The sequence below is a fragment of the Amblyomma americanum genome, chromosome 6 (assembly GCF_052857255.1).
Source record: "Amblyomma americanum isolate KBUSLIRL-KWMA chromosome 6, ASM5285725v1, whole genome shotgun sequence".
Taxonomy (NCBI): domain Eukaryota; kingdom Metazoa; phylum Arthropoda; class Arachnida; order Ixodida; family Ixodidae; genus Amblyomma; species Amblyomma americanum.
In genome coordinates this window covers 37,014,329-37,040,094 of record NC_135502.1, presented here as the reverse complement: position 1 = coordinate 37,040,094, position 25,766 = coordinate 37,014,329, and the positions used below count along the sequence as shown (strand labels likewise).

At 49.4% G+C, this 25,766-nt stretch overlaps 1 protein-coding gene and 1 long non-coding RNA gene across 2 annotated transcripts; one reads left to right on the top strand and one right to left on the bottom strand.

Annotated features, from left to right (window-relative positions):
- Positions 1–2,182, top strand: LOC144136621 (uncharacterized). The gene is made up of 3 exons (XR_013315644.1): positions 1–175; positions 661–801; positions 1,990–2,182. It is a non-coding gene; the product is annotated as an uncharacterized LOC144136621 (long non-coding RNA).
- A 4,468-nt stretch (positions 2,183–6,650) lies between these two features.
- Positions 6,651–17,288, bottom strand: LOC144136617 (NFX1-type zinc finger-containing protein 1-like). The gene is made up of 5 exons (XM_077669109.1): positions 17,159–17,288; positions 16,255–16,335; positions 12,655–12,939; positions 11,510–11,788; positions 6,651–9,881 (listed from the first exon to the last, which is right to left on the bottom strand). The coding sequence occupies exons 3-5, from the start codon at positions 12,936–12,938 to the stop codon at positions 6,803–6,805; spliced, it is 3,642 nt and encodes a 1,213-aa protein (XP_077525235.1). The 5' UTR covers position 12,939; positions 16,255–16,335; positions 17,159–17,288; the 3' UTR covers positions 6,651–6,802.
- Positions 17,289–25,766: the final 8,478 nt, after the last annotated feature.

Genomic DNA, 25,766 nt, shown 5'->3' with positions numbered 1-25,766 from the left:
GGTATCTCTGGAAAAAGCTACATCACCATCATTATCATCATCAAAAGCTGGCGCGAGGAAGAAGACGGCAAGGACGAGCAGCTGCTGCGCACGAGCCACCAGTGCACGCAGCCTACGTCTCGCCGGCCGCACGGTGATTCGAAGCAGGAAGCCTGAGGTGACATCCCTGGCACAGGTAGGCGCCTCTTTTCACGATACCGTTTCAGTCTGGAGTGCAGATATCGCTTTAGGGGTTTTGGACGCATAGTAGAGAGTCTCCCCTTTCGCTGAGCTGTGGAACCGCATGCTGTGTGGCGGCTTCGAGCTAGCGACGCCCGAGCTCAGAGCCCATTTACTTTATTAGTGGCACGTATCCATGGATGAAGCTCGCTGACCGCCTTCTCTTCGGGCAACTCACATGCATTCATCTGGTCGGCGGATTTTCGCGCGGAGCCGAAAGGCATTCGAAATTATTCTGTATCCCGAGCTAAGCCTAACAAAAGCTTGGTGCCTTGACTTATTTCAAAAGCTCTCGCAGCAATGATTATTTGTTTTTACACCTGCAGTCACCGCGTACCACGAACGAAAACTCGCCGGAGCAACTTGATTGTGAACGCGTGCAGGCAACGTGGCTCGACCCAACGTGCGATGAAGTGACGCGCGTCTTATTGCCTTCTGCAGTCGGGCTCCGCGGTCTGAAGAATGAAGGCTACCATGGCTTGCGCACTGCTGGCTGCCGTCTCGGTCTTAGCCGCACTTCCAACGGAGTCGCACGCCTCATGGGGCGGTTGCCAGTACTTCAACTGCACACTCAAGACACCCGTGAGTACCGAGTCATCGCTTGCTTCTGCCCGCACCGCCGCCGGGACGTATCTGCGGTGCAGGGACATGCGCGAGAGGGCCACCCCACTCTTCTTTCTCGCGTTCGCGCCAAGGCTATAGCCAGCCTCCTTGACATTTTTCAAAGAACAGATGTGTCTTGGTGGTCAAGTGTACGACGCACTTGAACATAAAAGAGAATAGTATTCAAAGGACTGCGCAGACAAGGCGGTGGACGTTCTGAAAATCATACTGGCCTTTATAGGCATAGAGGTCACAACGGGTAGCTGTTCGTTTACTCCGGAAAACGAGCCTCCCACGCCGCACCATTTGGTGAAGGGGTGTCGTGACAGGGGTCGTTGCGACTGGCGGGATTCTAGCTGTCCTTCTGCGAACATTCTAGTGCCGCACGATCAGCGAAACCTGTCAAGTTCACGACGTCCATGCGCCTCCAAGCTTCACGCCACAACAGCAAGCCAAATACGGCTCGATATTATCGCTTCGAGATAACGCGAGGGTGGATTTTTTGCGCACAGCAGAGTATGTTGGAGACTGGTCCGGAGTTCCCGGGTTCGAACCCGACCGCGGCGGCTGCGTTTTTATGGAGGAAAAACGCTAAGGCGCCCGTGTGCTGTGCGCTGTCAGTGCACGTTTAAAATCCCCACGCGGTCGAAATTATTCCGGAGCCCTCCACTACGGCACCTCTTTCTTCCTTTCTCCTTTCACTCCCTCCTTTAACCCTTCCCTTACGGCGCGGTTCAGGTGTCCCACGATATATGAGACAGATACTGCGCCATTTCCTTTCCCAAAAAAACAATTATTATTATTGGAGCGGAGCGCTTAAGCGGCCGTTCATGGGTTGAGCGGCGTCCCTCGCCGTCAGCGTAACCGGGCTCCAACATAATAAAAACAAACGTGCGTGCCGTGCCCCCGCTGCGGTGGTGTGGTTAGGGCGCTCGTCTACTGAGCCGGAGTACCCGGGTTCGAACCCGACCGCAGTGGCCGCGTTTCGATTGAGGCGTTCTTTCGGGCTCTATTGCTCGAAATACTCTGAATGACAGTATAGTTTTTTCAGGGGAAAGGCGGGGACGTCGGCTTGCCAAAACATGATCTGGCCGACTCTGGTCCTGTAGTGGCTTCTGCGGAGCTCGACAAACTGTGTGAACATGGCGCGTTCCTTCTTTCCTGCAGGTGCGGCCAAGCGACATCGGCAGCTTCATGGAGGCGTTCAGCACGTTCAGCTCCCATCCTTGCATCAACTGCACTTACTACGGGAACATTTTCCACGCTCAGCTGCATTCCCTTTGAGCGCCACATACGCCCTGTTTTGAAAAATTGCCTCCGAGAGCGATATAAACTATCCCTTCATGAGAAGGAAAACAAACCTGTTGTTTCTTCTTGCTGTTGCCTCGAAATACAAATATTTGCTGCACGCAGGCACGAGTTATACGGGCACAATTTGCTAATGTCAAGGAAAAAAATATTATTCATGAAAGCAATATGTTGTCTTCATTCCAGCTTTCGCATCGTCAGCTGTACCCGCCGCGATGGCTCAGTGGTTAGGGCACTCGGCTACCGATTCGGAGTACCCGGGTTCGAACCCGACCGCGGCGCCCGCGTTTTGATGTGGGCGAAACCGAAAGGCGCTCGTATGCTATGCGATGTCAGTGCACGTTAAAGATTCCCACGTGGTCGAAATTATTCCGGAGCCCTCCACTGCGGCACCTCCTCCTTCCTTTCTTCTCTCAGTCCCTCCTTTATACCTTTTCCTTACAGTGGGTTCAGGTGTCAGCCGAGATGTGAGACAGATCCTGCGCTATTTCCTTTCCCCAAAAACAATTTTCCAGTTTTTCACTTGCTTCATCATGAAATCACACGCGCAACCTGTACACATTTCTTATTGTGTAGTTTGTGTATATTACCTCTCCCCCTATGCTCTCTTCCAGTCCCCTCACCTCTTTGATTTCATTTCTCCATTCTGCCTGCAATCCTTTATTTCCGCAGCCCCAGCTCAGGTGCTTCAGTATCGATGGCAAATGCCGGGGCTAGCAAAAATGTTATCCTTCCTTTTTATTATTTTAATAAACCACTACTACTACTACTAGTAGTAGTTTTTCAATTTCAGTTGTTCAGTGGCGCTCTCTGCGTCAGCTGCACCAGTTTCGTTGACGAGGCATTCTCTAAGCCTTTAGAAGGATATGTCATCCATGCACTTGTGCATGCTTATCTGCTACCTCCATTTGGCTGTGGCTGGCTGCTACGAACATGATTATTTACCTCCTGAGTGACAGCGATGGTGGGCCTTCAAGAACTGATGTGTCGGCAATCTGTCGGACTTCGCTAAAATCCTGGGATGAGTTCAGACCTCCAGCCTCTTGTTTTATTCTCTCAAGGCTATTTTTGAAGCTCCGGTGTCAGAGTACAAAAGGCGAATCTTCAAATTTCTTCATCTCATGCAAAAACTGCAAATATTTGAACTATTTGTATGCTGCATTCTGGCTTGGGCAATGGCAATGTGAGCTTAGAAAGGCCTGCTAGAAGAACACTGACGGCCTGCTGTCATTGTGCAGAACAAAGCCATGCACTTTAGCCCAGTGACGCACATCTCGGCCCCTCCGCAGCTACACAGTACTATTTATACTTTGGCTTTTCTAACGGCCATAAAAACAAGACAAAAATAAATCAGTATTTTTGCGCTGTCACTGTTCTCCCAATTGCTCAATTGCTGCAGTTACAACTGATTTTTGCATTTTCCAAATGGTTGAAAACGTCATAACTTTCCCATGTGTATTTGCATTAGCATTTGACAATGTGCAAAAGTGTGAATTTTTAATAGATGCATAATTCAAACACACAAACATAGATTACATCATCGAATTGATAAGCATATGCCTTTGAGAGTAACGGTCGGTAGGCAGTTACGGAAGACGCCTGTTCATATTACAGTGACAACTGCTGAGCATGTCGTGGGAAAGGCAGCAGATGCATTTTTTTTCCCTCTCTGTCATCAATGTAAAACCACTGCACTGTGTTATTTAGAATAACTGAGTAATAAAAGGACGTAATATAAGCTATTTGGAAAATGTGATTATCCCGGTTGTAATTGCTGATGGCGCTGGCATTAATCTGGTTTATTCAGGTCAATGTGCTTGGCCACGAGAATTCGCAAAAAGAATCGCGTCGTCGTTCTGAAATCGTTATTGCACGTTTGGGGACAGCGTAACATTCAGTGAAGGCACCCTTCCGTTATTCTGGGGTAGAAATCGTAGACCGTTGAAATAAAGGTTGTGTATACATGTGCGCGGGGACTGGTAGCGATCGAACTAGAAAGTGTGTACCAGATCGCGATGTGACGCGTTTTTTCATTTTCTGAAATAGAAATGGCCCGCATGCGTATCGCTTCCTACGACATTGCACCAGATGTTCAGGCTCTCTTGCGATGTTGCAAAGTTTATCGCGAAATGGTTCGCGGCCGTCAGGGTCGGCCGCACCAAGATCCATGGCCATCACAGCCGACCGCGATTTTGCCTTCGACGAAAGATCCCACACCTAAAAACCGTTGATACAACGGATGTCTCGAGTGAGCCGCAATCCACGTAATTACTACCGCAAGATATCTGCGTGTTTTGCTACAAACACGCCATTGTGCCGCCGTATGCCGTTAGATGGGAGGCACTGCCAGGCGCGCAAATATGAACGCTGGAACCGTCCGACTCGGCCGCAAGCAACAAGCTGATCGCACAACACCCGTTCAGCCCCGCGCCCGCGTGCTCACTGAAGACCTGCGACCCGCACGCTTGCAGGCCCGGTCGAAAACGATATTATAATCTCCCACAACGTTAAGGGTAACGGAACGGATTCCAAAAGAAGGCAAGCGTAGCAGGGGCGGCAGAAGGTTAGCTGGGCGGATGAGATTAAGAATTTCGCAGGCATAGGGTGCACGCAGCTGGCAAAGGACAGGGTTAATTGGAGAGACATGTGAGAGGTCTTTGCCCTGCAGTGGGTGTAGTCAGGATGATGACAATGACGATGACGATGGGGGTGGTGGTGGTATGCGACAGCGCCACGTGAGTTGCCGTCATTACGTAATGTGCGCGAACCATAGAGCACAGTTAGTTCATTGAGGGGCTTTAAGAACACAGGTCCTGTGCCGCCATCCATATCTGCGCGGCAAGTAACCAGCTCTAATTTGTTCTTCGACGTGGTGGTCGGCGCAGGCGGTGACGGCGACTTCCGTCTGAGGTGAAATTCCCAGCGTTCTGCGTAGCACGTGCTGGCACCATCCCCTCTTCGGCACGTAGCGGGCGCTGCATGGTCGCGCGGGTCATAAAAAAAAGGTTCAAAGGAAGCTGGGCGCGCTGTCGGTTGTGTAGAAATACTACGGTAAGAAAGGGGGCTGATGAGGGACGCTTCCCAAGGTTCGTGTGTGGCTATTAATAGAAAGTTTTGGAGCAGCCGGACAGCCATACGGCAAATACGGTAACGCGTTGCCGATGCTAGCGTTGCCAGGTAAGCCAAGTTTGCCAAGTCACATTTGCCGTACGATTGTACGGTAGCAGTTACGGTGTTTACCGTACGGTGTGGCTAAAAGAGTCTAGTATCTTCTTCTTCTGTGGATGTAGGAAGAATGGAAAGTGGGAAGACACGGGCTTGTCTACTGGAGGGCTAGCCTCCACGCCCACTGCCGGCGTGTCGTAGAAGGAGGAGGGGAGGAAAAAGAGATTGAAAGGAAAGGGTAGGCGCGCAGCCGCAATGATCATGTCAGGTGACATGTGCTGACCCCTCAGGCCTAGAGGCGGCCAGAGAGGCCGGTGGCCTCCAGGAAGGAGAGTAGGGGCCGGAAGGCCTTGGCAGGATGGTGGCCGCGTGGAAGAGAAGGTGGTCCACTGAACAGGAGGGGTGGCCCAAGGAGTGGTAGCCCGCCTCCATGATTGTCCTTGCGGGCACAAAGGCAGGGCACTCACATAGGAGATGCTGGGCTGTCTCCTCTGGGTCATTGCAGAGGGTGCACCCAGGGGAGGCGGAGAGGCCAAGGCGAAAGAGGCGGGAGCCGGTGTTGGCGCTGCCTACCCTGAGTCTCCGGAGGAGGCTGCGCTCTTTGCAGCGAATACCAATGAATACAGTGGACTGCAAATAAACTACACTGGGAACTATATGGCCTAATTTCTTCGTGCAAGCTAGCCCAGATCTTAAATTCTTTGTCAGAAGTATCAAGTTCCAGTTTTAACCAGCCACTGCGCATCAAATCGGTTCCTCACTCTGGTGTACATATTTAGGAACCTACAGAGGTGTAGCTACCCCTTAACACCAAGCGGAAAGGGGGCCATTGTTGCGATGTGGATGGCCTGAAACACAAAGCTCTATATATGCTTTTATGGAATATAACGTCCCAAAGCGACTGATGCTATGAGGAATGCCGCAGTGGAGAGCCCCGTATAGCTGCGCACATGGGGCTCTTTAACGCGCATTGACGTAGTGCAGTACACGTGCCTCTAGCATTTCACCTCCATCGAAATGCGGCAGCCACGGTGAGGATAGAACTTTTCTCGACTGCTATAAGGAAATTGTTTGTCCTGTAATGTTACCTAATTCGTGCATTTACATGTCTTGCCCGATGCATGCAACTTTCAGCGGCCTCCAATACAGCGCCTACTTAAGAGATTAATTGAACAAATTTAACATAAAAATTTAACATAATTACCGAACAAATATGACTCCGGCATAGTGCACCAATTGAGAGGTAAAAAATGCTTGAAGCTTTCATTGACGTATACTGAACCAAAAGTAGTTTCTCATCGAAGCTTGATTTATTTAAGACGGAATCTAAATACGTACTCGGGCACGCTGCAGAATACAGATTTTATGTTATTTTATTTCTACGTGCATTTGTTTGCATTTTGACTCGTCTCATTCACAAAACAGAAACAAAACAAACTTATCGCGTGGAGCCACAAAGCTATATGTACAACGCCACATATGAGAAGAAGGAAATGCCAAAACAGCATTACATGACTCGGCATCTCGAACAAGTGGAAGGCTCTTCTTCGAAGTAGACATCGTCACTCAGGTGAGTGCCCTCCAGAAAGCAGTCGCGACACGTTCTCTCACAGCGGACGCCCCGGCAGATCTTCTTGCCGCACACCTCGGTGCACCGGGAACGCACTTCATGCGCGCTGAGCACGGCAGAACAGGGAACCCTGACGACGTGGTCGCAAGGGCTCAAGACGTTCACCATGACACCACACTCCGCAGGACAGGGCTCGCCGCAGGTAGCCTTGCAAGGGTGATCGCACGGGAGCAACTTCTTGCACGGCTTAGTGCACGCTATCTCCTGGTGGTCTCTGTCCGTCAGGTGGCAGGTTCTGGGACACGGGTGTCCGCAGGGCAGAACGGCGTCGCACGGAGTAGGGCAGCCGCCGTCGAGCACCCCAGAAAACTCCTTTGCCTTCGAGACAGCAGTCTTCTTCTCTGGGTGTAACTGGCACGTTAGCTCCAATGGTCCGACCAGACCTTCCGAGTGCAGGACAGGTGCGACCTGCTTCCACGTTCTGCTGTGTTCCTCCAGGTATGTCATGTTGCCGACGCAGTACAAGCCCCGCGTGGATGAAGCGATGGCCTGGTAGTGGTCGCCGCTGGAAAGCTCGATGTCGTACGTTGTGTTGGGACATGAGAACGACATGAGGACGATCTCGTTCTTGCAGCCTTTGGCTTTATCGACCGTGGTGACCAGGGGCTCCTCATCCAGTCCACACAGGTTTGACTTAATGAGCTCGACTTGATCTGTGGTTGGGGCGTACACAGTGATCTGATATGCGCGGTACCCCTGCAGGAGCAGATATCTTGCCAGCGATGCCACGAACTCTGCTTCTACTGCGCATGCGATGATGATGTCCCTTTCATAGCAATGAGAATGATTCACGAACCTTACGCCCGTCGAAACTCCTCGAACGTCAGAATTTTCGCTGTGGAGCTCGTACCTTTCAAGAAGTGTCTTAGTCTTAAACGCTTCAAGAATTCTCACTGTCTGTGGGCTAAGTTGGTACTGGCCCAGAAGCTGGCAGCAAGCCACACCCTGTTTAACAAGACGGTCGAATAATGAGCCTTGGGAACAACCTGAATTTTCCAGCACATCGAAGATGTTTTGTGTGTCACTGATGAGCACAATGTGGTGAGGATTGAGTGCAATGATTGGAAACATAAATGGCTCTGGGACAGACCTCGCTTCTTTGACTATAATCATCTGTGGCCTGATATCTTTCAGAGAACTCCACACTTTTTGCAATGAAGAAATAGTTGCACCCACAATCTTCGGTGTGCTCAGTGCATCGAACTGCAGTTTTTCTTCCACCTCCTTCTTCAGTGAAAGTAGAGTCTTAAACCTCTCGACAAGGTCAGCCCACTCCCGTGATTTTCGGTCGTAATAGGTATCCCTCCAGTAATCGTACAGTCTGTATCTACTCTCCATGTCCAGCTCCCATACATCGCTAATGTAGCACACCTCCTCGTCGGACAAAGAGCTGTGGTGCTCTGCAGAAAATCTGGAGGCAACGTCTTCATTGTCCGCCAGCAGCCAGTCCCTAAGCTTGTCTTCAGCCCCGGTGGCCATTGTAAAAAACAAGCTCTTGTAGTGCTTGTCACTCATCACAGACTTGAGCTCGCTCTCTCCCAGCAATCTGGATGGGGTGCATCTCAGGATATCTTGTTCGGTCCTCGCTCGTGCTTTAAGGTATTCAAGTTCATCTACATGCCGCCTCAACAGGCGTAAGGCTGTTGATTCCACTACCTTAGACTTCGGCCCAGATGGCAGCAACTGCCTAGTAATCTGAAACAGGTCACTCTCTGCTGTCACTACTTCAACGTCGTCGAGTGCTCCTTCAAAATGTGCCATTAGCGAGCTCAGAGATTCCTTGTCCTTTGAAACGACTAGAACAGGTCCTCCGTAGGAAACGTCCCTGTTGTCTAGCATGACAGATATGAGCCGAGTGGTCATAAACGTTTTTCCTGTTCCCGGCATTCCCTCCACAAGTGTGACAGCTCTTGACACCGCTGTCTGAACGGCGTCATACTGGTAGCGGTCCAGCACGCTCTCTTCGCTACCAGGCCAGTCTCGGTCCTTGTGCGGACGTACGAACACACTCTTCTGAAACAGTGCCTTCACGTCAAAAACCGTGTTGTTGTTCATGTAGCCAGGTGGCGTGACATCACTGCGTCGTTCAATAATGTACCTCCTGAAAGGCATCTGTAGCTGTTCAGTTTCAAACTGTTTCATCGCAGCAAAAACGGACGCGTAGTCTTCGTAAAACTCGGGGCACTCTATCATGACAAATCCGCGCACTGGCGCCAGGGCTTCCAGCCGCCTGTGCTCGAAGAAAGAAGCAACCATGTGTCCCCTTTGCCTGTCCTTGAAACTTCGCCAGATCACAGTGCCGAGAAATATAGTTTGAAAGCCATCGTTGCTCACACACACCATGCATCCTGGCAGCAACCGCGACTCGCAACCCCTGCTGTCGACGACAGAAAAGTTTACCTTGTAGCCGACCCCGTTTAATGTGCAGATGGGAGGACCTATTTTGACCCTTGTGTACATAACAAAGCCGCCGGCGTCAGCAGGCGCCGGGTACGATTGCAGCGTGGTCAGAACTCGCCTCAGCGGTGCCAAGAAGAGTTCCCTGAGGCTACGGTACTGGAGGCTGAGGTAGTCGGCTGTGGTACCGGGACGAGCAGAGCCCACTTCCGCTGTTTCGGTGAGGTTCGCACTCTGAATGAAGTCGGCAGGCAGTGTTGAAGTCTTTTCTTCGCCGTCTCCGTCTCCGGGAAACGAGGCGTCTGGACCTCTGCCGATGGGTCGACGAAAGCCGAGCTTGTTGGCCTCGGCTAAGTGGGTGCCGATGCTTTCGACTGCCTCCACGATCTTAGCGTCGACGGGCTGCGTGTCCTGCAGGCTGGTGTTGACCAGGTCGAGCAGCGCTGCAGCCACACCGCACAGACCCGTCTTGACCTCACGTGGAAGCAGTTGCACAGCCTTCTCCAAGACTGTTACTAGGGGCACGATAAACTGGTCCCAGAAGACGGGCAGCCGACGCCTGCCAACGAAGAACAGGACATAGCTGTAGTTTATAGGTTTTGATAAGGAATGCAAAGGGAAAGGGAATAAAAGGTAAAAGGAACACACTGAAATAATTGGCAAAATTAACACAGAGTCCCAGGAACGACCACTGCCAAACGCTTTCTGTATATGGGTATGTATGCGCTGCATGCGCAACCTGTAGGGCATGCGTGGCACACAACGTAAAAAGAATGCAAGCGAGAATAAGTGCATTTAGTCACACTGTTCAGTCGCCGGAATTTGTAATCTGTAATTTCTCCATTGTGCCATTTATTCACACTATTGACTTTAAAATTGCATTTACCTCACAGCAGCCTGGCCAACGACAACAATATGTAGCCTGGCCATAATCTTGACCTTTAGACAGCTTGCGCTAATGCATTCAAATATAGTGAGTGTATAGAATACGAATTCCTCCAAACAAGCTAGGCTATGCTGCCTGTCTCACACTGTTCATTCTGTTCAGGAAATTAGCGGCTGGTAATCACCAAAACATTTATCTCACTTTTTCACTAACTAATCACTCAATTTCTGTCATGCTTAAGGCGTGGTTTCTTTTCTCTGTCTAGTATTTCATAGTTCATATCTGTTGCCCTTACTTTGTGCCTCCCACTTTGCCATAGCTACAGATGGGACTACAGTAGATGTGTACACATAAATAAATTCCAGGTTTGTTTGCTTTTCTTTTGAAAATAAGTGGATGATTTGAAGCCAGTCTATGAAAAGAAGGTTGGTCTGCAGGTTTTCGCCTCTTAGTTCTAATCAGGGCTCAACAGCATGAATTTGCTTGTTCGGTCTATGTGCAACATGTCATCCGCATAGTCGCACCTAAAGCGATTGTCACATGCTGGAGTTAGGTGGCAGGTGCGGCGCTTGTAGTTATCGTCGTTTTCGATAATTTTGCTGGATAAAAGTGCCCACTTTCTCGTTAATGTTATATGCATACGCCGCGTTTTTTACAACTCAAATGCGAATGGTCAGCGCTCACTCTTGCAGATTATGCGCTGACTGCATGCCTCTGCTTACAACACACATAAACTTGGGCATCGGGTTGGCCGTTGTTGCACTAAGGAAACCGGCAGTACATTCAAGAGATGAACAGCAGAGAGAGGAAAGAAACACACAAAGCACGGAGTAGCGGTAGATATGCGTGCTTTGCAGATGTAGCGGTTCCACCCTTGTGCCGGGACACTGTCGGCGCCACAGAGCAGCGAAATTCTCTCCTCGCGTCGCACTCTATACTTAAAAGTCCGAAAGTCCCTTAGAATACCGTACACTAGGCAAAAATACACGTGGCTAAGTCCCTGCTTCTCTATGGTAAGGTTTGCTATAGGCGCAATCGGCAAACAGACGCACGGAGCGCTGGGCTAGACGGTAATTCGTCTTCAAATACTGTATGCGGCGAAGCGTGCGCACGTACGTATTCTACGAATTCTTTTTGTACTGTCTGGCTGCGCATTGTGTTTGGTGAGGAATACGCAAGCAATGCGTGTTCGCTTTCATCGCGCCGCAGGCTTAGCGGTGATGTGACACTTTCGTCGGTGGCGCGGTCGCCAAAAGATGGCAGCAGCGTGACAAGGAAGCATAGAGGCATGCGGTGTATACCTGCATACGAGCTGCTGCTCGACGTTGCGCAGGAACCTGTCGTTGGCCGCCACCGCTCCCAGCAGGAGCCTGAGGTGTTCGGCCCGGCGGCACATGCACGCCTTGACGAGCAGGGCGAGCACCACGTCGAGCGCAGCGCAGTCGAGCGCGGCGTTCTCCAGCAGCGCGTCGAGGTTGTGCCCCATGAGGACGAGAGCGAACAGCACCTCCGTCTCGGAGCTGTCCAGCAGCCGCGACAGGGTGGCCACGTCCACGTTCCGCGAGACGTGCCTCCAGGACCTGTTCACAGTGAAACGACTGTGTCCTCTCCGACCGAAACAGTTTTCACCAAATATCGTTACCGTCACGACTTGTGGTAACAAATGCGTGTTGTCCTGCTTAGAAAGTCAAGAACAAACAGATATAGTACTGTAACTTACTTGTTCCTCGCGAGTTAAATATTTGTAGAATGCGGTCAATGTCGCAGTTCACCAATACTTCGCGGCAACTAAATTTCGCGAACTAGAAGTGGTAGGCGCCTCAGTGCCCCACCTCCTTACCTTTTTCCGCAAGACAGTTTCACGCAGTCTCGCGGTGCGCGCGTACAATAGGCATAGGAGTAACAACAAAGTACGTTAGATGTGAAGTTAGACTTCTGAGCACGTGTGATGAAGCCAGTTCACACAGCACGGCTCAATGAAATGTATTTCGTACACGAAGCACGCAAAGATCCTGTGCGGAACCAACAAGCTGTGGCGGGTACGGCGAAATGAACGTCTTTGAGTAACCGCAAATTCCGGCAAGCAGCGTTCATTTCTATGAAATGCATGCTGAAGACATAAAGTAGACTGAGACCTAAAGAAGTCGAGGTCTTACGCGTACCACTGGTGTATCATAGGATTCATACTGAAGCGCGGAAAAACGTGCCCTTCATTTAATTCTACAACTCTACAACTGCGGAATTCTGACGGCTGAATGCCTCGAATCATTTATATTACCGCGGATTACTAATATAGGCACCTGAAAAGTTATTTCTGCGTAGAACTTCAAACAGAAAGCACCACGTTAAGAAAAAAAAAGCATTCGCGTGGTGCGGTTACTAGATCCCGAAACTAACAGTTCATACATATACGGCTGAGTTCTTCCACAAGTGCGCAACCACTCGCCTTGACTTCGACGCTGAGCCCACCGAGGAGTCGCCATCGTTGCTGAGAGAGAAGCCAGCACCCTTGGAATATGTGTGGCAGTTCCTGCCAGGCCGCACCAGGTCGCGGCATCCCGGCTGCACGGTAGCCATCTTGGCGACGGGCTCGTGCCCGAAACGCGGCCGCCGGGACCTGAAGGCAGCGCCCATCGAGAGGTCGTCGTCTTCGTCGCTTGTGCTCGTCGAAGTGCTCGAGAAGGACTCAGTGGCGCTGGCCGAGCCGCTCTGCTGCGTCGACCGGTGCATGCTGGCACGGTCAGAAATGGAGCAGCAAGAGCGGAGAAGAGAAACATGTCACCTTGCTTCTTTTTTATTTTATTGCAAAATCAGTAACAGCGTCACAATGCGGCCCCGCCGCGGTGGCTCAGTGGTTAGGGCGCTCGACTACTGATCCGGAGTTCCCGGGTTCAAACCCGACCGCGGCGGCTGCGTTTTTATGGAGGAAAAACGCTAAGGCGCCCATGTGCTGTGCGATGTCAGTGCACGTTAAAGATCCCCAGGTGGTCGAAATTATTCCGGAGCCCTCCACTACGGCACCTCTCTCTTCCTTTCTCCTTTCGCTCCCTCCTTTACCCTTCCCTTACGGCGCGGTTCAGGTGTCCAACGATATATGAGAATGATACTGCGCCATTTCCTTTCCCCCAAAAACCAATTATTATTATCACAATGCGAAAAAGTCGGCGTCTGTCTGCCTGTCCGTCTGCAGCTTCGGTCTTCGGAGTGTGAAAAGCCTCCAACCTCATGAGAAGCTACAGCCTCCTCCCAACTATCGCCCACCTTCACCCTCCAGAGGCCCACCCACCGCCAAGCCAATCACCCGACTCCACCGTCCAGAAATCATAAACGGCACCCACCATCAAACCACCTCCATGCACTCTCCACAAGGCCTCCACGCGAAGCTATCAGCGTCGGAAGCCTGCTCACAGGCAAGCTGCGCTTATTGAAAGCTTTTTCGGCTGTATTCCAGCACAAAGGCCACTTGGTTACTTTTGGGCGCGTTAAGTAATATCGTTCTGATAAACAATCTACATATTTTCTTAACGATTTTATTTTCGCGAGCTCCATATTTCACGAATTCGGCTAATGTAATAATAATTAATAATTGGTTTCGGGGGAAAGGAAATTGCGCAGTATCTGTCTCATATATCGTAGGACACCTGAACCGCGCCGTAAGGGAAGGGATAAAGGAGGGGGTGAAAGAAGAAAGGAAGAATGAGGTGCCGTAGTGGAGGGCTCCGGAATAATTTCGACACCTGGGGATCTTTAACGTGCACTGACATCGCACAGCACACGAGCGCCTTAGCGTTTTGCCTCCATCGAAACACAGCCGCCGCGGTCGGTTTCGAGCCCGGGAACTCCGGATCAGTAGCCGAGCGTGCTAACCACTGAGCCACCACGGCGGGTCGGCTAATCTCGCAGTTTAAGAATATTTCGCGAAGCAGACGCGACAGGCCCCTTGTGCCCCCCAGCCTTCTGTGGTCTGCAAGCTTTCCGACGCTGCAGTGCAGGTACCGCCATCGTCAAATGAAACGCGAAGAACAAAATGAAAATGGAAGCAGCAAAACGAGAATGTTTTAACTGAAGGAAAATGTGCACTAGTGCACTATATTTTCACTTGGATGATGCGAAGACACCTGCATGGAAGTCTTAATGAACCCAGCCTTTATTTCTCCTGCAGAATCTAATATTTTGTGTTCTTTCGTTCACGTTTCAATTGTCCCGTTCACGTTTCAGTTGAGGCTAATGATACGCGGCTCATTCTAGATGGTGCCACAATCTCGCAGACCCCAGCATAGTAAGTACTTAGCAGTAGTAAAAAAAAAACGCTTTGTGATGGTAGTTATTCATTTAAAGAGGACAATTTGAATTCCAAAGCTTCAGCCAGGACGAACTCACCTCGTTCACATGGCGAATAAAGAACCTGAATTGCCCAAGTTGTCGAAATTTCCAACGGCTCTGAGCTCGACACTGGGTTCTAGACATTTCACGTGGAGAAAGGGGACGCGGCGCAAAGATGCAGACAAAGAGAAAACAAACGGGGGAAATTCGACATGTTCGGAAGATTACCCTTTAATTGCATCCCTTTCAATACCCCGCCATGAGGAATGAAGAGAGTCGTTTCTACTGAAAAGACGGCGCATTCTATTGGGGAACAGAACCTGTCACCATAGAGTTAACGTAGCACTTTATCCCTTATAGCTGAAGATAAGAACAACGGGTTAATCTCACATCCACCAATTTCCTGCGCTATAAATCGACATTTCCCTGAAATTATTCGCAGAATCTTCTTTATTTTTTGGAACCATGTGCGATTCGTGAAGGAGAAAATGAGGTCATCGCGAAAATTAAGTTGCTCACAGTATACTATTACTAAAGTGGGCTTATTTCGTCTATGAATAGACAGACATGTACCTGCATATTTCATGCGGCCTTTACTGCCAAACACCTGTATCAAATGCGCTCAGCATAGGCTGCTACAGCGGCCAAGGGGCATGTTATTTCTTCTAAACAAACCCCGTCTCCGCGTACAGAGATCTCATTGAACTAGCCCCTGCTATATACTTCAATGCACGTTTAAGCTCAACGATAAAGCCAGCAGTCACCCGGCCATGCTCGCGACGGCGAATTCAGACTAACTAATCGTGAATTTAAATCGCAGATCCGAAGAGGATCACTGAATCCGCGATAGTGTACCGCAATCCTCCGGCCAGCACGCACCCCAAATCTGCAGACGAAGGCGATATCACCGTCACGCCCTAATTCAACGAGCTGGAGTGGCGGCCCAGACCAATGGGGCCCCTGAATAAGGGACTCCACCTAGTACTGTAAGGGGAGCGGCCCACTAGGGATTGCTCCCCACGCAACCTCTCTGCAATATTCAAATAAATGCTTTCACCACCACCACCACCACCCAAAATCTGCATTTGGAACACTTGTGCTCCACGTGGAGCAAGCTCGGGACACTCCCGTGCCGCTGACGGACAAACTACCCAGCGTTCCTTGCGCTCTCCCGCGTGCGTCGTCTGCTACGGAACGGGTGCCATAGGAAAGCCACTCGGTCTTCCGGCTGAATCCGCCGGTTTCGGCGGAGCAGTCTGGACTGCTCCGCGGAGCCATCTTTGCTCGGTGACTGCTCCCAACCTGCCATTGGAACAAGCGATCCGCCATCCAGAGCTGCCTTTGGAATAAACTTGTTCCGGTAAGAGCAAAAATAAAAACAGTTGGTCCGCAAGAACTCCGAATCTGCGATTGGAATACCATAAGTGGGCATCGTGCTATCCCATAATGCAGCCGTCGATGGGACTTGTTATATTTCCTTGCGCCTAAAAACTAAAAAACATGCCCTCCACATTCCCCTATAGCTACGGTGGTTCACTCACGGCTATGTGGCTGCTTGGAAGTTCACAGAACTCATTGGCATTACAGTCACGCACATGGTAAAGCTGAATACGCGCTAAAATTTCGCTTCGCCTCTCGTTCATTGCCTGACAGACGCGCGCAATTGTTAAATGACAACTACTTGGGTATTTAAGAACGCAAGAGCAAAAATGACACGTCTTACCTGCTTAACTGTGAACGGAGAATGCAAGGACCTAAGTCGAGTCAATTTTGGGCCCAAATCGTTGATGGCGAGACGAAAAAGCTGCAACGAAGAATGACAACGTTAGTCTTCATCTTCTTTGCGTGCCCAAAGTTGTCGTTCTTCTTCTTCCGCTTCTTCATCTTAAAACATGTCACATACCCACATGGGGGGATTGGCCAAGGTGTAGTGGCATGAACAAGGAAATTAAAACAGGAGATTACGACAAAATTTTAGCACCAAGCGTGAATTTTGAAGCTCAAACAAAAAATTCGTCCTCTTAGCCCACTCACATTGGCGGGGCGAGGTCACCTCCGACATGGGCAAGGAAAAGCAAATTTTAAATATCAAGACAGTATGTGAATGCGAAAGTCAAACAAGGAAAATGCAATGCCGATATAGAAACTACTTTTTGCCCACTGTTTAAATGGCGCAACGAAACACTTCGCAGATTCGTGTCTGTTTCCTTTACTTTTTTGCCATAAGCCTGAAATCCGCGCCGTGGCAGCTTTTTCTTAATTTATCCGACGAGCCTGCCGTTAGGCACAGGTTAAGGAAAGGGGGTGGAGATACAGGACATGAAGTAACAGGAAGTAGTAAGAAAGTTTCGCGGGCACACATTAACATCTGGGTTGTCTTTCACATCTATTGCAGTTCAGCATTACAACGTATGTATAGCACTAATACAAAATGCTAGGCAGAGCACATCTTAAAGTATTGCCATAAAATATTAACATCATAGCACCCACACAGCTCATCCAGAACTTATCCTTATTCTTCTTTTCTCTTTGTCACTATTTCAATTTTCAATTTCCTAGTCAACGCCATGAAATGCCCCCACACCGACGCATCATTTCTAGCCCTGAAACGAGGAAACCGAACCCACCGTTCATTGAGGCACGTCCGTTCGTCAAGTGAAACCTTGGTTGCGTGCTACTGCACCATCGGACGATCTCACCTCATCGTGCACGACAGCATCCAGGTTGTGCCTCGGCCGTCGAAGGAAGCGTAACTCTGGCCGACCAACACGACTGTCGGTCCACCGATCCCCCCCTCCCGGCTTCCTTCGTATCGGGTTGCCACCGAAGCATCGTTGCCGCTGCCTTGTACTACGAGACGCGCACTGGTCGAAGTGCGCGTTGGCACTGCGTCGATTCCTGCGAACGTGTGTCCGCTGGTTGTCGCACTATGCGTACATTCACTGGGGGGGAAATTTTCCAGAAGCGCCCGCGAAACGCTGGGTGTTACTGTTCCGGAAGTGCTCTCCCGCCGACTGTGCTTGCGAGTGATGACGGAGCACAGCGTCTTCCATTCGTTGATATTGATCCGAATGCATATGGCTCAGTTGTGCCCGCAAAGCTTTTCCGTAAGAACTTTTGAATGAATGTGCAAAAGTTTAATGATAATGAGTAATAAATTAATGGTGTTATATGCCGTGATGAAGAATTATGTCGTCACATTATTAAATGACAAATTCAATTAAGAAATTAATGGGTGTAATTCAGAAAAATGAGTAATTAGTAAAGTGTAAAATAACGGGGAAAAAAATCAGGGGGGGGCACTTTGTTGACCTAAAGTGCGGTGAGGCGAAAGCCTTTAGCGCGGTGTTGCTGCTTGTGTCGCTGATGTGTGGTAAAGATGTTTGATTAAAGGCTACAAGGACTTTTTAGGCGGCATCCTTCCAGATCGGCGTTCAGGAGCGTCTGGCAAGATTTCCTGGGGAGCGCTCCTTTCGAACGATGGTGGTGCAACTCAATGACGACACACTCTCATCAGACAATACCCATGATATCTGATACCTGATTTAATATCTCCTGCGGGTCCTTGGACCCAACATATCAAACTTATTTTTGGAATATGACGGAGAGCTCGGATTGAAGCACTCTGACACGGGTCGGGTCGGTATTGCACTGCCTTTGGGGTCGGCCTGCGTCATTATAGCGCGCGCCTTTTCTTTCTATCTTTGCTCTCCTATCCTGTAACTCTCCTACTTTCAGCACGCTTCAGCGAGCGTGGCTCGGCTTGAGCCAGTAGGCAGGCCCTCGCACTTTAATTTTCGTTCTTCCTCTCAGCAACAGCAACAGCAACGCTCATCTCACACACAGCTTTATCATTTTCTTTGCGATGCCACAGGAAAAAAAATTAAAATTGGCTTTTGGGGAAAGGAAACGGCGCAGTAACTGTCCATTTCCGAATGTATTTTACTTAGTATATGGTACTAGTTTTGTCATTTATATTATTCAATGAGTTGTCTTTTGTATTGGTCTGTATGATATTAGATGTGTAATCATTTTTCATTGAAATAAGAGTGTGCATTATTTCTCGTATTTCATTCACTGCTAATTTATGATGCCAACAACTTAATCTTTTTTTGCATCTGCTGTCTGTAACTCATTTTTACAATTGTTCTTACAGGAGGTCCCGTCCACAGTCTCTTACTTTAGGACCTCCTTCTGTATTTCAATGTTTTTCTCTAACCTTGTTCCGTAAACATGTAATAAACGAAACTTGAACCTTGACGTCTCGGTGGACGCCTGTACCGCGCCGTAAGAGATGGGATAAAGGAGGGACTGAAAGAAGAAAGGAAAGAAGTCCCTCCTTTATCCATTCCCCTACGAGACAAGATTGATCGCGGCTGCGCGTAACTGCTTCCGCACTGGAGGACGCTAAAGCTTCGCCTTTAAGAAAAAAACAATTTTCATTTTTTTTTTCAATTTTGGGACGCGACAGCGTGTTGCAGCGTTGCTAAGGTGTCTACGGAACGCCATCGCCCGTTCGGCGCAACGCCTTGCCCGTTGGACACATTAAGGAAATGAAATGACGCCGGTCTCACAAATCTCGGTGAACACCAGAACCGCGCTGTAAGGAAAGGAAAATGAAATGAAAATTGTTTTTAAGGAAATGAAATAACCCCTGTCACATATGGTGGTGGTGGTAGTGGTTTTATTAAAAATAATAGTAAAAAGGAATAATAATAATAATAATTGGTTTTTGGGGAAAGGTAATGGCGCAGTATCTGTCTCATATATCTTTGGACACCTGAACCGTGCCGTAAGGGAAGTGATAAGGGAGGGAGTGAAAGAAGAAAAGAAGAAAGAGGTGCCGTAGTGGAGGGCTCCGGAATAATTTCGACCACCTGGGGATCTTTAACGTGCACTGACATCGCACAGCACACGGGCGCCTTAGCGTTTTTCCTCCATAAAAACGCAGCCGCCGCGGTCGGGTTCGAACCCGGGAACTCCGGATCAGTAGTCGAGCGCCCTAACCACTGAGCCACCGCGGCGGGTAAATAAAAAGGAAGGAAAAGATTTTAGCTAGCCCCGGCATCTGCCATCGATACTGAAGCACCTGAACTGGGGCAGCGGAAATAAAGGACAGCAGGCAGAATGGAGAAATGAAATGAAAGAGGTGAGGGGAAAGGAACAAAGGATACCCGAACCACTTTTGATTGGCAGCTATAGCGTAACACTTTTCTGCGAATATCCCCGCTGGCGAATGAATGAATGAATGAATGAATGAATGAATGAATGAATGAATGAATGAATGAATGAATGAATGAATGAATGAAAACATTGGCCACCGAGAAGGAGCCCCGAATTACCTCTCCTGGCACACAGGCCTGGGACGCTGGTAAGGGATGCACGACCTCAGCCGCCAGGCAGGTGGCTTGCTGCTGGATGGCGAGGTCCTCGCTCCGCAGCGAAACCTCCCAGGCTTCTCTACTGTTGATGTTTAAGCCGGCGCCCGGGGAATCGGCGCATTCCAAAATTATGTGATGAAGAGTTCCCCTTTCACCGCAATTTTTAGATCTTGAATCTTTTTCATCCCCGGTCTGTGTCATGCAGACACAGACTGGGCAGATGTAATTTCCAGCTTGTAACCACCTTCATATGCGCGCCTCATTATGGGAGAGAGACCGATTTGGGCGGTGGAAATATCCTTCTATGTAATTTGTAGTGTTCGGTAAGTTCTTGGTATGCAATGATGCAATCTTCCATACCATTGCATCCGTGCTGTTCTACGGCCGCTCTGTAGTAGAGATCTCGCGCGAGCGCGTGTGCAGCCTCGTTGCCAGGGAGAGATTATTGCGCAGGCATCCTTATGATGTATATTTTTCAATCAATTGGGTTTGTTGAGAGGATGCATCTGGCGTCCTCCGAAATTCTACCTTTCGCAAAATTCCAAATGGTTGTTTTCCTGTCAGGTAGTCGAAATTATTCCGGAGCCCACCACTACGGCACCTCTTTCTTCCTTTCTTCTTTCACTACCTCCTTTATCCCTTCCCTTACGGTGCGGTTCAGGTGTCCGCCGATATATGATATTATATGATACAGATACGGCACCATTTCCTTTCCCCCGAAACCAATTATTGTTATGTTTTCCTGTCGCTAGTTATTACGTATGATGTAATTGTCGCCATGTGGCGCTGGATAAGGGCGACAAGGTACTGTGGTGTGGTGGAAATGTCATGCGGCTTAGTTTGTAGAATGTGGTGATTTGACGATATGTAGAAAGGACCGATGCGGCCTCTTGCGCAGGGTTGGGTGCCTGATCGTCCACGGTCCGGGAGGAGAGTTCTCGGGCCAGCGCATGAACGCGCTCATTGCCGGGGATCGAGGTATGCCCAGAGATCCACGACAGAGTAACGGTTCGGTCGAGAGAGGTGGCTGAGGCAAGAATACGGTGTGTGGCTGGCGTCGTCACCGGGAACTCCGGCTCAGTGGCTGAGCGCCTTAACCACTGAGCCACCGCGGCGGGTCAATGGAGACGTTCAATCTGTAGGCAACCTGCACAGCATTTCTTGAAAAATCAGTTAAACGCTAAGCAAGCGCGCGAAATAGAACCACGCTCTTTAATTAGACGACACCGCAGGCGATACACGAGGCTACCTCCGGCTCCGGCGTCCGTCAGCGCCACCTATTTGTGCAATCATAGTTTTAGTTGTATGCCACAGTGCGAGGTTCGTATATCGGGCTATATGAGGACTGTATTCAATGTAAACCCAGTATTTGCGAGGGAATGTATACCGTACGCGACAGGAATGTCATACTACACGGGAACCTTGCGCGATTCGGGGAAATACCCAGCCGAGGTGCCCTTCCAAGCTAGAAGGACAACTGCGACAAAAAGTGCAAAAATTACAGAGAACATGTTCAGTGTGCATTCTAGTCATCTAGTTTGATTTTGTTAATTTAGTGCTTGGCCCGTTATATTCATGTAACATAGAAAAACTGCTTTCAAGGACTTTCGACCAACAGCCTTGGGCTATACGCCTCCCTGTCCTTGCAGTTGAAAGATATAAGGTTTGAGCTGCGCAGAATTCCAAAGATTACCTGCGACCCAACTTAGATGAGAAAACATAGGACCTTGTTGGCCATGTGAGAGCTCATTTAGATAATTGCCAACGCACCTAGTTTCTCGCGCTTCAAATAGCGAAGGAACTACGCCTTCATTTTATTACGAAATGTGTCCACAGGAATCTTTCCGCGCGTGCTGCTTAAACCAGAGGCCGCCACCACGGTCTATGAACAGTTTTCCCCGAGGTCGACCCGTTTTGCGCGCTTACAAAGGCTGAACCAAGGCGAAGGACCACTCTGTCGCACGTTGTCTTCTGGGCCACTGACTTAAAGCTTTAGTTCCAGCACGCACCGTATGATTGGACATTGTGTAGAGCGTCTGAGGCCGCTAAATCCTTTTAGGGAGAAAAGTCTAACATAATTCATTGTTGCACAATGCACTCTTTGAGAACTCTTATTGTTCTACTACGCTCGCTTTGCTTTACTTTATTGTGTTGTTTACCACTGCATTTAATCATGCAAGAAAACCGGACGTCGCTTGAAAGAAGCTGGGGGCAGCCTCATTGCAAAGGTCCTTCCCTTGCAGGTAGAGGGTCTTTCCTCGAGGAACAGCCGCTTTGTCTAGACAGAGTCAGCGTTCTTTTTATTTTTGCATATTACAAAGAAGCACGAGCCCAAGGTTTCTCACGCACAGCGCGTGCGGTGTCGTGCTCCCGGGGAGTCACTGTCCTTCGCGGTAGCTGAGTGTACGTCACCAGGTAAGTGCGGTTCGCGAATTAATCGTACAGCAAGAAAGACCTCGTGCTGCGTTAACTGGTGACATCACTGCACTCGAGCGCTGATACTAAACGTTTGGGAAAACGCTGACCCCACATTTAGATGTCACGTCGCAGTTTTAGGAAGCAATGCACTGTGATCGACTCTTAATATTACGTAACACCTTACGTAGATTACATTTTAACGAATAATTTCTAATTTGCACCGAATCCTTCGCAGATTGCGACGTCTGCAGTGTCTCGACATGTGTTAATAAAGCAGCGAAAACCTGGGGTCTCACTACTTTGACTCTTTGAACTAGTAAAAAAACTGGATTAAACGCTTTTCCAGCGTTGCAAAGATATTTTGGGCGTCTCGGCTCCGTTCTACTGTTCCACTAGCGATTGCATATTGCGATATTTAGCCTTAATTGTTTCATTACTTCAGTAAGGTGGAAAGTTGAGCGAATTGAATTTGATTCATGGTGAAAGGGTAGCGCGAAAAGAACAAGGACCAAAGGAAGAGGGAAGACTTTTCGCGCTACCTTTCACCATGATTCATTACTTCATTCGCTAAAGCGCTACAAAAAGTTGATGTTTGAATGCTTGAGTACGCGCATGTAAATCTCAGACACAACAGCTCTATTTAATGTACAAACAAAAGCATGGCTGAGCGAAAAGTTATCCGCACTAGACTTATCCTAGACCTTCTTTTGGCCACATTGTCTGGCAGCTAATATCTAAGAACACCGAGCATCTGCAAGTCTGTATGAGTCAAGTTGTAACCACACCAGAAAGGATCCATATATAGGGAACAAGAAATCTCTTGGTCTGTACTGTCGAGCAGCAAAGGAGGCTAATAACATCTGGATTCGTACAGGTTTTCATAGAAAAATGAACCCGTCAACGTTAACAAGGTCTTTATCGGCTAAACCTACTCGAGCTGTGCTGCTTGAAGAATTTTCGGGAGTTAATTGGGATGTAGTACAGGCGAGAGTCACACGAATGTAGACACTAGCTTACCGGAAAGTCTTGTAGAAAAATAAATCCGCGCTCGGCTGAAAACAGGAATAGTTAGAGGCGGTTGTAAAAGGGTCTTTGTTCTACCGTCGACTAAACCGGGCCGACGATGACGAGTATGGGGATTTCAACCGAAGTGACGTTTCCTTGTTTAGTGGGGCAAAACAGAAACGAGTGGTAGCAAATGGAATAGAATGAGTGTGCGTCAGGAATTCTTGTCTTCGCGTGTGGACCAACTGCTGAGCTCCCGTGACCCGTGACGGTCGAACAGTGTAGCAGCCACAACAGATCCCCAGACGGCATGGCGTCGCATGCAAGGTAGTGTTCCTAACAAATGGAAGCAATTAACGCCACCTGCTGTGCTGTAGGAGGTAGTTTCGCGTGCAGATTGGTTTTACATAGCGCTGAGCACTTAAAACGACCATGCATCCCGTTGTAAAACAGGCACAAGGGCTCCGTGCGGTCTTCTTGAAAGAGGTGTAGATATCTTAATTCTTGTAACATATTTCAATAGGTGACATAGTCATGCGTGCTGGTCAGTATACTATAGGAGTACAGCGACGCTGGTTACTTCCGACCTTTGCTTAAAATGGTGCGGCTACGACTGCTGTAGGAACGTAGCCAGGAAGACGTAGATGACGTAAGCCAAAGCCGGCTCTTCAGTGCCTTGCCTTCCATTTGGCGGCCGTAACATCCCATCGTGTTTTTTTCGGAGTGCAGCAGCTTTTGTTTGCTTGCATTCAGCTATTTCTTTAATAGGTTCGGGACCAACCAGGTTTCTTAGAGTGCGCTGAATGCTAAGTTTACGGGCGCGTTCTCATTTCAATATCAGGTTAGATTTTGTAGCGTGTCGCAAACTTGGCTTGAAATATGACCCTTAGCGGCGTTCTTTCACTTCAGTGTGATGTTCTCGGATGTCATAAACGTCTGTTACCGTTACGCATTTTGTGTTTTGAGGCTTAACAGCTTGACTTAGGAGCTTCCATATCCGAGTACCGAGCTCCCTTTCGCTCACCCAAAGAATCGCTAATCTCGTCCGAAGATAGAGGATACAATTAGGCAGAAACGTGTAGCATGCACGCAGAAAAGACAGAACATTCCAGAAAAATGTATACTGCACGGTTTCATACCAGTTCAAAACAAAAAAAAATATTCTCAGGACTATCAGCCCTTTCTCTGGAGGTAGAAGTCGCAGTGGTAAACTAGACTGCACTCATTCACTTCCTGTGCCCCATGAGTGCCCTTGGTCTCTGTCCCGCATGTAATCACGCGATCACTGGCAGCAGCTTCCGGAGGAGGGCGCTCATACCCCGACCCTTATGCCCCTTGCGACTCTCACCAACGCCACCTAGAACTGTTAGGCCTTCCCACACAGGCGTGACCTCACACAACTGGGATGAGCGTGCCTTCGATTCCATTTCACGGTGGGCAGCAGCATCGCGCCAGCACGTTCGGGCAGGCTCGTTTGGTTTAGTTTGGTTTATGGAGGTTTAACGTCCCAAAGCGACTCAGGCTATGAGAGACGCCGTAGTGAAGGGCTCCGGAAATTTCGACCACCTGGTGTTCTTTAACGTGCACTGACATCGCACAGTACACGGGCCTCCTGGATTTCGCCTCCATCGAAATTCGACCGCCGCGGCCGGGATCGAACCCGCGTCTTTCGGGCCAGCAGCCGAGCACCATAACCACTCAGCCACCGCGGCGGCTCGGGCAGGCTCGATCCAGCTGGATCCTCCATACTGAACACTACCGATCCACAGTACATGGACGTAGGCATCCGGAGGGGGGTGGGGGTAGTACGGGGGCCTTCTCTGTTTTTCAGGTGGTGTTGCTCTAGCCCACCTGAGCGACGAAGCCTGTGGGCGGTGTGTTGAACGCGAGTGTCTGGCTACGACATACGACGACGTCGACGAAACTGAGTCCTGACAAAGCCCCTAGTGTGGATATCGCAGTAACATACCACGTTCCTTAACCGATAAGACCAGCACAGAGGAAGAGGAAGTGCACTTTTGGCTCGAGCCTGGCCAATCCCCCACTGCGGGCATGTGCCATCGCTTCTGAGGCAACAACAACAACAACTACAACCCGGCGTCGCGGTCATTCTCGGGTTGGCTCTTGCACGATAAGCTGAAAAACAATAGGGTTTAACTTGAACGAAAAAAAGATGGAACATTCGAATAGGTATCGTCTCTCAACACCCTTACCTCGTGGTCAGGGCCTAAAGATAGGAAGCAAGAGGCGCTTGCCATTGTTTTTCGGGCGATGTCTCCTGTGCACAAAGCGAGTATGCATATGTCTTACAGAGTTCAAACTCTGGGCGATGTAACTGCCCGACAGCGGCGGGTGCGTTTTTATGGAGGATAAACGCTCAGGCGCCCGTGTGCTGTGCGATGTCAGTGCACGTTAAAGATCCCCAGGTGGT

Excerpts from the sequence above, each read along its gene's own strand:
- LOC144136617 (XM_077669109.1), bottom strand. The coding sequence starts at position 12,938 with ATGCACCGGTCGACGCAGCAGAGCGGCTCGGCCAGCGCCACTGAGTCC. Across the intron at positions 11,789-12,654 it reads GGCTCAGCGTCGAAGTCAAG|GTCCTGGAGGCACGTCTCGC; the intron begins GCGAGTGGTTGC and ends CACTGTGAACAG. Across the intron at positions 9,882-11,509 it reads GAGCAGCAGCTCGTATGCAG|GCGTCGGCTGCCCGTCTTCT; the intron begins GTATACACCGCA and ends CTTCGTTGGCAG.